At 45.3% G+C, this 14060-nt stretch overlaps 1 protein-coding gene across 1 annotated transcript in view; it reads right to left on the bottom strand.

Annotated features, from left to right (window-relative positions):
* Positions 1-14060, bottom strand: part of LOC149444095 (myotubularin-related protein 13-like) — a 355643-nt gene that overhangs the window by 20298 nt on the left and 321285 nt on the right. Inside the window, exons 7-8 of the mRNA XM_089654946.1 lie at positions 10926-11058; positions 7960-8068 (exon numbers count right to left, since the gene is read on the bottom strand). Coding sequence (XP_089511072.1) covers positions 7960-8068; positions 10926-11058 — 242 coding nt within the window. The remainder of the gene's footprint in view (positions 1-7959; positions 8069-10925; positions 11059-14060) is intronic.

The following is a 14060-nucleotide window of genomic DNA, read 5'->3' as shown; positions in this document are numbered from 1 at the left end:
CGTGCCTTTAAAATGCACTTTATAGAGTTTTGAACAGACAAGACTTTTTTTTTTACTTTTTTGTGACCTCCAGAATGGATTAATTGCTTTTCAATGCATTTACGAATTAATTTTTAATCATGTCCCTGTACAGTATTTATGCCTTTAAAGTGCACTTTATAAAGAGTTTTGAACAGATAAGACTTTTTTTACTTTTTTCTGGCTTCCGGAACGGATTAATTGGTTTTCAATGCATTTACGATTTTTTTTTCACAATACGAAGCAAGTTTCCCCAGGATGCATTGCACCTGGGAGGTTTATAGCGCCGGCCCCGTGCATGCTGGAGTCTGTGGGTAACACGTGGCGTCGAGTGTGGAGGTGTTGGAGCGGATTTTGCATTGAGTTTTGGAGCCATTCTGGAAATTTTTAATCATGTCCCTATATAGTATTTATGTACTTTATAAAGAGTTTTCAAAACATAAAAGACTTTTTTTACTTTTTTCTGGCTTCCGGAACGGATTAATTGGTTTTCAATGCATTTACGATTTTTTTTTCACAACACGAAGCAAGTTTCCCCATGATGAATTGCGCATGAGAGGCTTATAGAGCAAGCCCTGTGCATGCTGGAGTCTGTGGGTAGCACATGGTGTGGAGTGTGGAGGTGTTGGAGCGGTTTTTGCATTGAGTTTTGGAGCCATTCTGAATATTTTTAATCATGTCCCTGTACAGTATTTATGCCTTTAAAGTGCACTTTATAAAGAGTTTTGAACACATAAAATACTTTTTTTTGTTACTTTTTTCTGGCCACTGAAACAGATTAATTGGTTTTCAATACATTTACGATTTTTTTTCACAACACGAAGCAAGTTTCTCCAGGATGCATTGCACCTGGGAGGTTTATAGCGCTGGGCCCGTGCATGCTGGAGTCTGTGTGTAGCCCGTGGCGTCGAGTGTGGAGATGTTGGAGCGGATTTTGCATCGAGTTTCAGAGCCATTTTGGAAATTTTGAATCATGTCCCTGTACAGTATTTATGGCTTTAAAGTGTACTTTATAAAGAGTTTTGAACAGATTAGGACTTTTTTTTTTTTTTTTTTTAACTTTTTTCTGACCTCCAGAACGGATTAATTGGTTTTCAATGCATTTTCAAGTTTATTTTGCAATATGAAGCAAGTTTCCCCAGGATGAATTGCGCCTGGGAGGTTTATAGCACCGGCCCCGTGCATGCTGGAGTCTGTGGGTAAAACATGACTTCAAGTGTGGAGGTGTTGGAGCGGATTTTGCATCGAGTTTTGGAGCTATTCTGGAAATTTTTAATCATGTCCCTGTACAGTATTTATGCCTTTAACCACTTGCCTACCAGGCACTTATACCCCCTTCCTTACCAGGCCAATTTTCAGCTTTCAGCGCTGCCGCACTTTGATTGACAATTGCGCGGTCATGCAACATTGTACCCATATGAAATTTTGATCATTTTTTTCTCACAAATAGAGCTTTCTTTTGGTGGTATTTAATCGCCACTGGGCACTTTACTTTTTGCGCTATAAATTAAAAAATTGCAAAAAATTTGAAAAAAAAAAAAAGTTTCTTTGTTTCTATTATAAAATTTTTCAAACAGGTATTTTTTCTCCTTCACTGATGTGCATTGATGAGGCAGCACTGATGGGCACTGATAGGCGGCACTGATGGGCACTGATAGGCAGCACTAAAGGGCACTGATAGGCAGTACTAATAAGGTGTCACGGATAGGCGGCACTAATATGCAGCACTGATAGGCGGCACTGATAGGTGACACTGATGATGGGTACTGATAGACGGCACTGACTGGCATCACTGCTGGGCACCGACTGGCGGCACTGACTGGCACAACCCCTGGGCACTGACTGGTGGCACTGACTAGCAGCACTGCTGGGCTGCACTGGTGGGCGGCACTGGTGGGCAGCACTGGTGGGTGGGCACAGGTCGGTGGCACTGGTGGGCAAAGGTGGGTGGGCACAGGTGGGGGGCACTTCTGGGCACAGGTAGGTGGCACTTCTGGGCACAGGTAGGTGGCACTGCAGAGTGGCACAGGTGGGTGCACTGCTGGGCACAGGTGGGTGCACTGCTGGGCACAGGTGGGCGGAGCTAGTGGGCGCACTGCTGGGCACAGGTGGGCGGAACTTGTGGGTGGCACTGCTGGGCACCGATCATCAGGGCACTGATCATCAGTGGCCCTGATGATCGGTGCCGATCCTCGCTCTGACAACTGCCGGTTCTCGGCAGTACTTTCCTCACGATCTGACAGCGTGAGGAAAGTGCAGCCGAGAACCGGCACTTGCATTTCCCTGTGATCAGCGTGTCATTGAAAACCGCTGATCACGTGGTAAAAGGCCGATATGATCGGCCTTTTACCACATCTCGTGACCAGCTGTGTCCGCAGGACACAGCGATCACGGAGATCGCCGGGGAGAGCGCGTTCTGGGGGGACGTCATATGACGTCCACCCAGAACTGGCCGGCCGCAGTGAAGCCGTCATTCGGCTATCTGCGGTCGGCAACAGGTTAAAGTGCACTTTATAAAGAGTTTTGAACAGATAAAGACTTTTTTTTACTTTCTTCTGGCTTCCGGAACGGATTAATTGGTTTATAGCGGTTTATAGCGCTGGCCCCGTGCATGCTGGAGTCTCTGGGTAGAACATGACTTCAAGTGTGGAGGTGTTGGAGCGGTTTTTGCATCGAGTTTTGGAGCTATTCTGGAAATTTTTAATCATATCCCTGTACAGTATTCATGCCTTTAAAGTGCACTTTATAAAGAGTTTTGAACAGATAAAGACTTTTTTTTACTTTCTTCTGGCCTCCGGAAACTTTTTAATTGGTTTTCAATGCATTCCTACAGGAAACCGTGTTTTGGTTTACAAACTTTTCGCAATACGAAACGTCCCGCAGAACGCAATAAATTGGTAAACCGATGTACACCTGTATAACAGTCCATGTTAGACCAGGACATACTTTGGATTAAGCAAACGGATAGCATTCCAGCGGCTGATGTCTATAATACACAGCCCAGCTGAGGACATTGTTTGCTTTTGAATCCTTTAAAACTCAGACTGGGGTAAACAACATGGATTTGTGAATGATGTGTTTCCTGAACAGAATTAGCAATTCACAGAATTATCTTTATGACAGATATGTGCCTGCATTGATATTGCATAATACTTTTACAAGCACAGATAAAGTAGCCCTTGCAAACCGCCTGATGCTTGGCTCTCAGGTTCCGATCTCCCGCCGGCAGTGATAATGGACAATAAATTCCCATTTTTGGCACCTGTCTTGGAAGCAGCTCCCCACCAGATGACAGAGCTCCTGGTGAAGCACCGGATCGAACTAGTTTATAAGACATATGGAAATCATTGCATTTTTCTATGCCCCACTGCTACTACTCATACCAGTACAGCTCATCCATGTAACATGCAATCAGCATGTATAAATCAACAAATGAGCTGATAAAAAAAAGGCCACAGCTGCCATCGTTTTCCCAGGAGCACTTGCTGCAAACCCAAAAGAACTTTTTTTTCAAGAGGATCTCCGAACTAAATTGCTGGGAAATGCGGTTACTGAAGTCACTGGATACAAACAGTCCGCAGCAAGTTAAGGGGGAAGTGCAACTGGGCAACAGAAAGACGGTCCATTGTGGCTGATCATGTTATGGTTCCCACTATCCAACATTTACTGTAGATCTTCTGTCCACGATACTGCTACATATTCACTGCAGGCAGATTCCACAGGCTTCTGAAATGGACTTCAATCTTCGGCCACATGATTCTGTGCTCGTCACTTGATCTGTACCAGAGGATCTTGTGGGGTGACCTCTGGGTTGACAGTATGGAGGATGTGGATGGTAGGCACTGGGTCCAAAATCAATTTAGTTTAATTGGGGAAGATTTACTGGAGCACTCAAAATCTGGTGCAGCTGTGCATTGCAGCACAGTGGTTAGCCCTTCCACCTGATAGCACTAGTGTCGTTGGTTCGAATCCCAACCATGGCACCACCTGCCTGGAGTTTGCATGATCTCCCTGTGCCTGCGTGGGTTTCCTCCCACACTCCAAAGACATGCTGGTACATTAATTGGCTCCTATCTAAATTGGCCCTAGAATGTGTATGTATGAATGTGAGTTAGGGACCTTACATTGTATGCACCTTGAGGGTTAGGGACTGAAGTGAATGTACAATATATACCGGTATGTAAAGTGCTGCGTAAATTGACGATGCTATATAACACTAATTATTGCTCCCACAGTTGATTTGTTCACACCAAGCTGCTTGCCTATTGCAGATTCAGTCTTCCCAGCCTGGTACAGGTCTACAATTTTGTTTCTGGTGTCCTTCGACAGCTCTCTGATCTTCACCATAGTGGAGTTTGGAGTGTGACTGTTTGAGGTTGTGGACAGGTGTCTTTTATACTGATAACAAGTTCAAACAGGTGCCATTGATACAGGTAATGAGTGCAGGACAGAGGAGCCTCTTAAAGAAGAAGGTACAGGTCTGTGAGAGCCAGAAATCTTGCTTGTTTGTAGGTGACCAAATACTTATTTTCCACCATAATTTGCAAATAAATTCTTTCCAGATCAGCCAATGTGATTGTCTGGATTTGTTTTCTCATTTTGTCTCTCATAGTTGAGGTCTACCTATGATGCCAATTACAGGCCTCTCTCATCTTTGTAAGTGGGAGAACTTGCACAATTGGTGGTGACTAAATACTTTTTTGCCCCACTGTATATATATATATATATATATATATATATATACATACATATATATATCAGCTTCTAACTTCTTCAATAAGGCTCTGGCAATAAAACTTGGAAGTTGATTGGTTTCTATGCAGAACTGCACCAGATTTTGCACTCTCCGGTTTTATTAAAAAACCCTATAGTGTCTATAGATCAGAAAATGCATCTCACTATTTTTCCTGAAGTATTGTACCACAATGCTTGATGATGCATGCCTTTATTGCATCCAAAAGGTGACACTAAGATGAGTGCCATTCAAAAGGCATGCAATATTTGTGAAGCAGGCTTTAATGATAAAAGTCCACAAGAATAAGCCATGTTCCTTAAATTGATGGTCAGTGGGAAGAATGTTCCTTAAATTGATGGTCAGTGGGAAGAATGTCCCTTACATTGGGGGTCAGTGGGAAGAATGTTCCTTAAATTGATGGTCAGTGGGAAGAATGTTCCTTACATTGGTGGTCAGTGGGAAGAATGTCCCTTACATTGGGGGTCAGTGGGAAGAATGTCCCTTACATTGGGGGTCAGTGGGAAGAATGTCCCTTACATTGGTGGTCAGTGGGAAGAATGTCCCTTACATTGGGGGTCAGTGGGAAGAATGTCCCTTACATTGGGGGTCAGTGGGAAGAATGTCCCTTACATTGGGGGTCAGTGGGAAGAATGTCCCTTACATTGAGGGTCAGTGGGAAGAATGTCCCTTACATTGGGGGTCAGTGGGAAGAATGTCCCTTACATTGGGGGTCAGTGGGAAGAATGTTCCTTACATTGGGGGTCAGTGGGAAGAATGTTCCTTACATTAGGGGTCAGTGGGAAGAATGCTCCTTACATTGGTGGTCAGTGGGAAGAATGTTCCTTACATTAGGGGTCAGTGGGAAGAATGTTCCTTACATTAGGGGTCAGTGGGAAGAACGTCCCTTACATTGGTGATCAGTGGGAAGAATGCTCCTTACATTGGGGGTCATTGGGAAGAATGTTCCTTACATTGGGGGTCAGTGGGAAGAATGTCCCTTACATTGGGAGTCAGTGGAAAGAATTCTCCTTACATTGGTGATCAGTGAGAGGTATGCCCCTTACATTGGTGGTCAGTGGGGAAAATGTCCCTTATATTGGCTGTCAATGGGATGAATGTCCCTTACATTGGTGGTCAGTGGGAAGAATGTCCTTTACATTGGGGGTCAGTGGGAAGAATGTTCCTTACATTGGTGATCAGTGGGAAGAATGTTCCTTACATTGGCGGTCAGTGGGAAGAATGTCCCTTACATTGGGGGTCAGTGGGAAGAATGTCCCTTACATTGGGAGTCAGTGGAAAGAATTATCCTTACATTGGTGATCAGTGAGAGGTATGCCCCTTACATTGGTGGTCAGTGGGGAAAATGTTCCTTATATTGGCTGTCAGTGGGAAGAATGTCCCTTACATTGGGGGTCAGTGGGAAGAATGTCCCTTACATTGGTGATCAGTGGGAAGAAAGTCCCTTACATTGGGAGTCAGTGGAAAGAATTCTCCTTACATTGGTGATCAGTGAGAGGTATGCCCCTTACATTGGTGGTCAGTGGGGAAAATGTCCCTTATATTGGCTGTCAATGGGATGAATGTCCCTTACATTGGTGGTCAGTGGGAAGAATGTCCTTTAACCTGGTGGTCAGTGAGATAGATGCCACCTTATATGAGAAAAGAGAAAGTAAATCTTCACTGGTCTCCTGCTGCTGACTCCTGCCAGAACAATGTATCCACAATTATGCAAAAGGACAAGCTGCTACTGCTTAGGGAACCCCTAATAACCTTTAGAGGAAAGCTACTGTTTGTGTGACCCGGTCTGAAAAAAGGCTGATCTAAATCACTTTAGCCCCAATGAAGAAGTTATGCTTTAACCCCCAAAACACATTGTGTAGATCGTGGACTTTTCATAGACCTTTGGTAGTGGCACTTATATTTCCCCCTACCTGCCCTGAGCTGACAGGACAGTGGTCCTAACGAATAATTATTATTATACAGTATTTATAAAGCGCCGATAGTTCGCTCAGCGTTGTACATTGCAAAGGGGGACAGAACATGTGACAGAACAATACCAATACAATGCAAAACATGAGGGGATCGAGGGCCCTGCTCTTTCGAGCTTACAATCTAGGAGGGAGGGGATGGTGGTACAGGAGGAGATAGCTGTGGGGGATGGGGTGGTAGGAAGAGTGGAGGAGGTCGACAAGTTAGCAGGGGGTGGGGTAGGCTTCCCTGAAGAGATGGGTTTTCAGGGTGCGCCTAAAGAAGAGGAGAGTAGGTGATAATCTGATGGGTTGGGGCAGGGAGTTCCAGAGGATGGGTGACACCCTGGAGAAGTCCTGGAGGCGGGCATGGGAGGAGGAGACCAGGGAACTAGAGAGAAGGAGGTCTTGTGAGGAGCGGAGTGTGCGTGCTGGGTGGTACTTGGATATTAGGTCAGTGATGTAGTTCGGGGCAGTATGGTGGACGGCTTTGTACGTCAGTGTTAGGATTTTGAATTTGATCCGTTGCGCATTGTGTAATGCCCTGGCCTGATCCCAGGGTGGTCAGCTGGCACTCAAGGGTGGTATTGTGACACAAAAGGTAAATACTGAAAGCCAACTCCCACAGGCTTTATCTTACAGAACTATTTCACTCATATAAGACCACAAACCCCCCTCCCCACTGCATGAAGACATCATACTCTATAAAATCCGAATCTCGACTTTTTCACGTTTGCAATATAAGATCATCTAAGCTATAAAGTCCTATTACATTTTATTGCTAAGACTGGAGGGAGAGCGATGGTTAGACTAACAGAATCTTATCATTTAAGCTGAAGAGAATCCTGATGTGTAGCTGGCGGCACTAGATATGTCAGACAAGATCTCTACAGACAGATAGCATGAAAGAGTTAAAACCACGGTAGTATGGGGACACGGTGAGAAGTCATAAATTCAGCAGTCCTCACCGGCACCTGTCTCCCTAGCAGCTCACCGGCACATGATGAGACGGGACTCCTGGCGAAGCTCTGGATAAAACCAGTTTCTAAATAGTTGGGAAACATATGGAATTCATAACTCCCCATCATAACCCGCTGCTACTTTACATGTCACTGGGATTTGTACGTGTGAAACATACACACCAACACTGGAATGGAGATAAATCAGATACAATGACTAACTGTGCATTAATACAAGACAGCGATAAACCGCCTGAAACCGGCGGCTTCACCCCCTTACCAGGTCATGGATCTCTGAGCAGAAGACAGAATGGACCCCGATAATGAACGGCGTTGGAGAGCTTAAGACTTCGAGAAGCTGCGCTGGAAGGATTGGAATGTAGGGATAACTGTAAGACAACGAGAGAGGGGTAGAAGAAGGGTGATGGGGGCCAAGTGGAAAGAGATTTTAATGAATTACAAAGATTTAGGTACAGGTATACATATTAGACGGACAACACTTGCATGTATGGAGGGAATTCATTTTGTTTGGTGAAGCAAATTTTGATCCATAATATCACGTAGAACTATTGACAATCCCAATTAACTGTATAATTAATTTCGGAAAGAATCTTCTGTGATGTATGTGCATTTAACATATTTCATCCAAATAAAATATACCTGTAAAATGTCCCTTGTGTAGGCCCCAAAAGCCCCAAGACTGCTGCTGGATGTGATGAGACAGTCTATAGGAGTGGTTCCCAACCACATGGCTGTGGCCCATTGCCAGACCGTGGCCGCCATCCCCTCCTAGGTTTTCAGCAAACCGCAGACCGCCTAACCTCTTACAGTGCCTCCTTCGCAGATACCCCTAAACTCCCACAGTGCCATCTAACCTCCTGTAATCGTCAACTGTGCCCTTCAACCTCCCACAGTGTCCTCAGGTCCCCAGAGAGCCCTCAGCCCCCACACTGCCCCATAGCTTGTTGCAAAGCTTCCAGCCCACCCATATTGCCTCTAATCTCCAACAGTGTCTCATAGTGCTCCCTCCCAGGGTACTCCATCCCACCCATAGTGCCGTTAACCTCCAACAGTGTCTCATAGTGCTCCCTCCCATTGTACTCCAGCCCACCCATAGTGCCTCTAATCTCCAACAGTGTCTCATAGTGCTCCCTCCCAGTGTACTCCATCCCACCCATATTGCCTCTAATCTCCAACAGTGTCTCATAGTGCTCCCTCCCAGGGTACTCCATCCCACCCATAGTGCCTTTAACTTCCAACAGTGTCTCATAGTGCTCCCTCCCATTGTACTCCAGCCCACCCATAGTGCCTCTAATCTCCAACAGTGTCTCATAGTGCTCCCTCCCAGTGTACTCCATCCCACCCATATTGCCTCTAATCTCCAACAGTGTCTCATAGTGCTCCCTCCCAGGGTACTCCAGCCCACCCATAGTGCCTTTAACCTCCAACAGTGTCTCATAGTGCTCCCTCCCAGTGTACTCCAGCCCACCCATATTGCCTCTAACCTCCAACAGTGTCTCATAGTGCTCCCTCCCAGTGTACTCCAGTCTATCAAATTGCCCCTGGAAAGCCCCCAGTCTCCTGTAGAGACCCACACCCCCCGGAGACCCCATCCATCACAATTGTGTTTCCATACTTTTATTGTGTTAGCATCAGTGTTAATTTTGACGTCAAATTTCGATTTCCTTTTAGTCACAGACTTTTGACTAAAATGCCGTTTTCGTTTTAGACGTATTTTAATCATCTGAATTGAAACTGAATTTTATTTTCGTTTAGTTTTCATCACTGAAAACATGCAGCTGGAGAAAACTATGATGAAAAGGTTTTTGTTGACTGAATTAACAGTTAGCAAAAACGTATTCTTACGTTTGGAGCATAGAAAGTTTTGGAAGAATTTGCCAGGCCTTGGGCTCAAAAAGGTTGATAGCCACTACTCTACAGTGTTCCCTTGACTCCTCTCTTGGCAGCTACAAAAATGTTCATGTAGGGGGTCTTATACCTGAAAAAGCCTCCTATGTGTAGACCCCAAAAGACCCAAGACTGCTGTTAGGTACTGCCATTTCAAAGATGTCAGCAACCACAGTACACTCAGAACTACTACACAAGTGTCACTCGTGTATAGTATTTCCCTTTGCTCGTTCCCCAGCAGCTACATAAGAGGTTATGTGGTTACAGGCAGAGGAGCTGGGCCAGCACAGAGGGTGATTAAACACTCTCAGAAGAAAAGAGGGCTATGCCATACAAGAAGGGAGGGGCTGTGCTATGGAATTGACTTTTCCTGGAGTAATGCAAATTTTCATCAAGTTCACAGGCACATTGCAGTTAACAAAAATATTTTCCGAAAAAGGAAAACACTGCAAGTAAAGGCTAATAAACACTTGATTTTTTTGTGCTTTTACCTGCAATTCCTTAGGTTGATGACAGGATTTCAGATTACTAGGGAACACATGTCTATGCCCATCCTCACCATTACAATATCATGACTGGGACTTCAAGCTCAGGAAAGAAAGACCTTATTAATGCTTGTTTTTTTTTATGTTTTTCCTTATAGTCTCTCCTCAGTGCAAAACACATGAAATCCTCCTTGGAGTTTGCAAAAGTTTTTTTGCAAACTCCAAGCGGAGCACTAAGGAGAGGATTCCGTCTAGCCACTTTGCCATAAAGCCCAGATTGGTGGAGGGCTATAGTGATGGTTTTCCTTCTGGATCTTTGTCCCATCTCCACACAGCTCACTCAGAGTGACCATTGGGTTTTTGGTCACCTCTCTTACTAAGGCCCTTCTCCCTCGATTTCTCAGTTTGGCAAGCGACCAGCTCTTGGAAGAGTCCTGGTTGTGCCAAACTTCTTCCATTTGAGAATTATGGAGGCCACTGTGCTCTTGGGACCCTTTAGTGCACCAGAAATGTTTTTTTTGTAGCCTTCCCCAGATCTGTGCCTTGTAATAATCCTGTCTCTGAGCTTTGCAGGCAGTTCCTTTAACCTCATGGCTTTTGCTCTGATACAGTATGCATTGTCAGTAGCTAGGCCTTTCATAGAGAGGTGTGTACCTTTCCAAACCATGTCCAATCAATTTGTTTTACCACATTTGGACTCCAATCAAGGTGTAGAAACATCTCAGCAACGATCAAGAGAAGTGGGAGGCACCTGAGCAAAATTTCAAGTGTTGTTGCAAAGGGTCTGAATACTTATGCCATTGATAAAACTCTTACATAAATAGGGCAGTATGTGCCAGTTTTTTAAGCTCACCTGTACTTCAGAGGGTACATGAGCGCTTCTAACGCCCGGCAAGCATCACTGAGACGCTGGAAACTGGTGGAATGGAAGAGGACTTTGTTTTCGGTCAGCACCGCACAGAAGAGGCTGAGAACGTTTTGGATTCCTAAAAGAAACAACCAGCACAAGAGTTTTCAGAAAAGAATGCAAATTCCAAAGAGATATCAACCCAATCTGCAAACAATAACTAGATAAAAGGAATGTGTTGGAAGAGGGACTGGAAAATCTGTATCAAGCCCGGGCAATCTGGGGTCAGCGGGTGGGAGGAGACCTCGGCATAACTGTTGGGCAGGCTACCCCGATGGGCAGCATCTAAAAGGCCCTGTGGTGTTGTCATGATTTCCTGACAAGTATTGTTTGACTTCTTCTGTGTAGAGTGCCCATGGGAATGAAACTGCTACTTCCATTAAAAAAAATACAATTCTTAAAGCGCAATTCCAGGAAATAGGTAAAAGCATTCTGGGGAACTACTAAAGTTATCCAATGTATGTTTGAGCTGTGCTAAAATCAGAAAGATCCCTCGGTGTAGCATGACCTCAGATCATCCCCTGCAGAATATGCACACACAACACTATACTAGATAGACAACAGGGCAACAGGAATGTACTTCCTGCAGTCTTCACTGTGTAACTCAATGCCTCCTGCTTCACAAATCAAATTCAAATTTCCAGGGCAATTCTGAATCTGATTGGTGCTTGTGAAGAATTTCTTACTATGGGAAGTTTTTGTTCTTTATTTCAAAGTCTCTGTGTGTGAGAGGAAACAGGTAGGATGTCCCAGGGTCACCAGCTGATGTGCTCCAGGATCGCCAGCTGATGTGCTCCAGGATCGCCAGCTGACGTGCTCCAGGATCGCCAGCTGACGTGCTCCAGGATCGCCAGCTGACGTGCTTCAGGATCGACAGCGGATGTGCTCCAGGATCGCCAGATTACAGGGGGTTGTGTGGACTGCAGTATTAGCAGTGATAAGCAACCTCAGCACTCCAGCTGTGAGGAGACTACAAATCCCACCATTCCTCTGCTTCTAAGTCAATGCCTCACGGGACCCTACCTGGTGTGACATGGTTGCTATACTACAGTATAACAGGTGGATAAAAAAAAAAAAAAAAAGAGTCAACCAAACCTTTCCTTCAACCTGACTTCATTCAGACCAGGAAGAAGAAAATAAAAAGTAACACAGGACCCTTTCTGTTATCTTAGTTTTTCAGAAAGATTTAATTTAAAGTGTTACTAAGCCCACACCAGTAAAATCAGTCTGTATATGAGGTAAATGTAAACTATATAGACACAGCGCCAATAAATTATATATAAAGCTGCAAACCTAACCAAAGAAAAGGTAAGTGACAAAGAATATATAAAGGAATGCGCATTCCTTTATATATTTCTTGTATATGAGTTAAAGCATGCTTGTTATACTCACTGTGAAACCTAAGGGATTAATCCTCTGCACATGTAAAAAGGCTGTTTGATCCTGTCTTCTCTGATCCTCCCCTTCTTCCACAGTCCCAAATCCTTCTGCTGATAGTACAGAGCCCTAAGAGTCGCTCTGCACATGCTCAGTTTGGTGTGAATTGCTAGAGAGGTTTTTTTTTTTTTCTTTTGGGAGGGTGCATGAGATCAGCACAGGGCCAATCAATGCTGTCAAGGCAGAGGGTCAGGGGTCATTCAGCCTCATAGAACAGTCAGAGGAGAATGAAAACTCCTACAAGATTGGTTATTCTCAGCCAGACACTAATAGAAGTCACAAGACTGCTGATGTGAAAAGGTATTTAGCAGTTTATATTACAAAAATAATTGCATTTCCATGTTCTGTGTAGTGTGGAAGACCAAATATAGTGAATGCAGGGACCATGGAGAGCGGATATAGTGAATGCAGGGTTCGGGGAGAGAAGATATAGTGAATGCAGGGTCCGGGGAGAGCGGATATAGTGAATGCAGGGTCCGGGGAGAGCGGATATAGTGAATGCAGGGTCCGGGGAGAGCGGATATAGTGAATGCAGGGTCCGGAGAGAGGGGATATAGTGAATGCAGGGTCCGGGGAGAGTGGATATAGTGAATGCGGGGTCCGCGGAGAGGAGATATAGGGAATGCGGGGTCCGGGGAGACCGGATATAGTGAATACGGGGTCCGGGGAGACCGGATATAGTGAATGCGGGGTCCGCGGAGAGGGGATATAGGGAATGCGTGGTCTGGGGAGACCGGATATAGTGAATGCAGGGTCTGGGGAGACCGGATATAGTGAATGCAGGGTCCGGGGAGACCGGATATAGTGAATGCAGGGTCCGGGGAGACCGGATATAGTGAATGCGGGGTCCGGGGAGAGCAGATATAGTGAATGCAGGGTCCGGGGAGACCGGATATAGTGAATGCAGGGTCCGGGGAGACCGGATATAGTGAATGCGGGGTCCGAGGAGAGCGGATATAGTGAATGCGGGGTCCGGGGAGACGAGTTATAGTGAATGCGGGGTCCGGGGAGAGCAGATATAGTGACTGCAGGGTCCAGGGAGAGCGGATATAGTGAATGCGGGGTCCGTGGAGAGCAGATATAGTGAATGCAGGGTCCGTGGAGAGCAGATATAGTGACTGCAGGGTCCGGGGAGAGCGGATATAGTGAATGCGGGGTCCGTGGAGACCAGATATAGTGAATGCAGGGTCCGTGGAGAGCAGATATAGTGACTGCAGGGTCCGGGGAGAGCGGATATAGTGAATGCGGGGTCCGTGGAGAGCAGATATAGTGAATGCAGGGTCCTGGATTTAGTAACACTTTAATGCTACAACTGCCTTTTTTTAAGATGTGTTTTATATTTAAGGCAGATTTCCATTTTCAATTAAAGTTTTGCCTTTAGAACATCTTCTACCTGTATGTAGTCTGGTGCACATTACCAGTGTGTCCATGGCCACCATTTTTAAGCTGGATATACACACTGAATTTCGGCACATTCAGAAGAGACCAGACAATTTTCCATCTGTGTGTAGCCCTCCGTGTGGCACAAAAGATAATTGTTAGATAGGCTTCTGTCATATTGGATTGCTGGAAAACCTTCACTCAGCGGCTCGCTGCAAATAAGCTGCAGTGCTGATCAGTTTATTCCAACAATGGAGATTCCCC

This window comes from Staurois parvus, unplaced genomic scaffold (assembly GCF_062004578.1).
Source record: "Staurois parvus isolate SC_StPar_1 unplaced genomic scaffold, SC_StPar_1.0 ptg000817l, whole genome shotgun sequence".
NCBI classification, from domain to species: Eukaryota; Metazoa; Chordata; class Amphibia; order Anura; family Ranidae; genus Staurois; species Staurois parvus.
The sequence above is the reverse complement of the archived record's forward strand: the minus strand, read 5'-3'. Positions and strand labels throughout refer to the sequence as shown.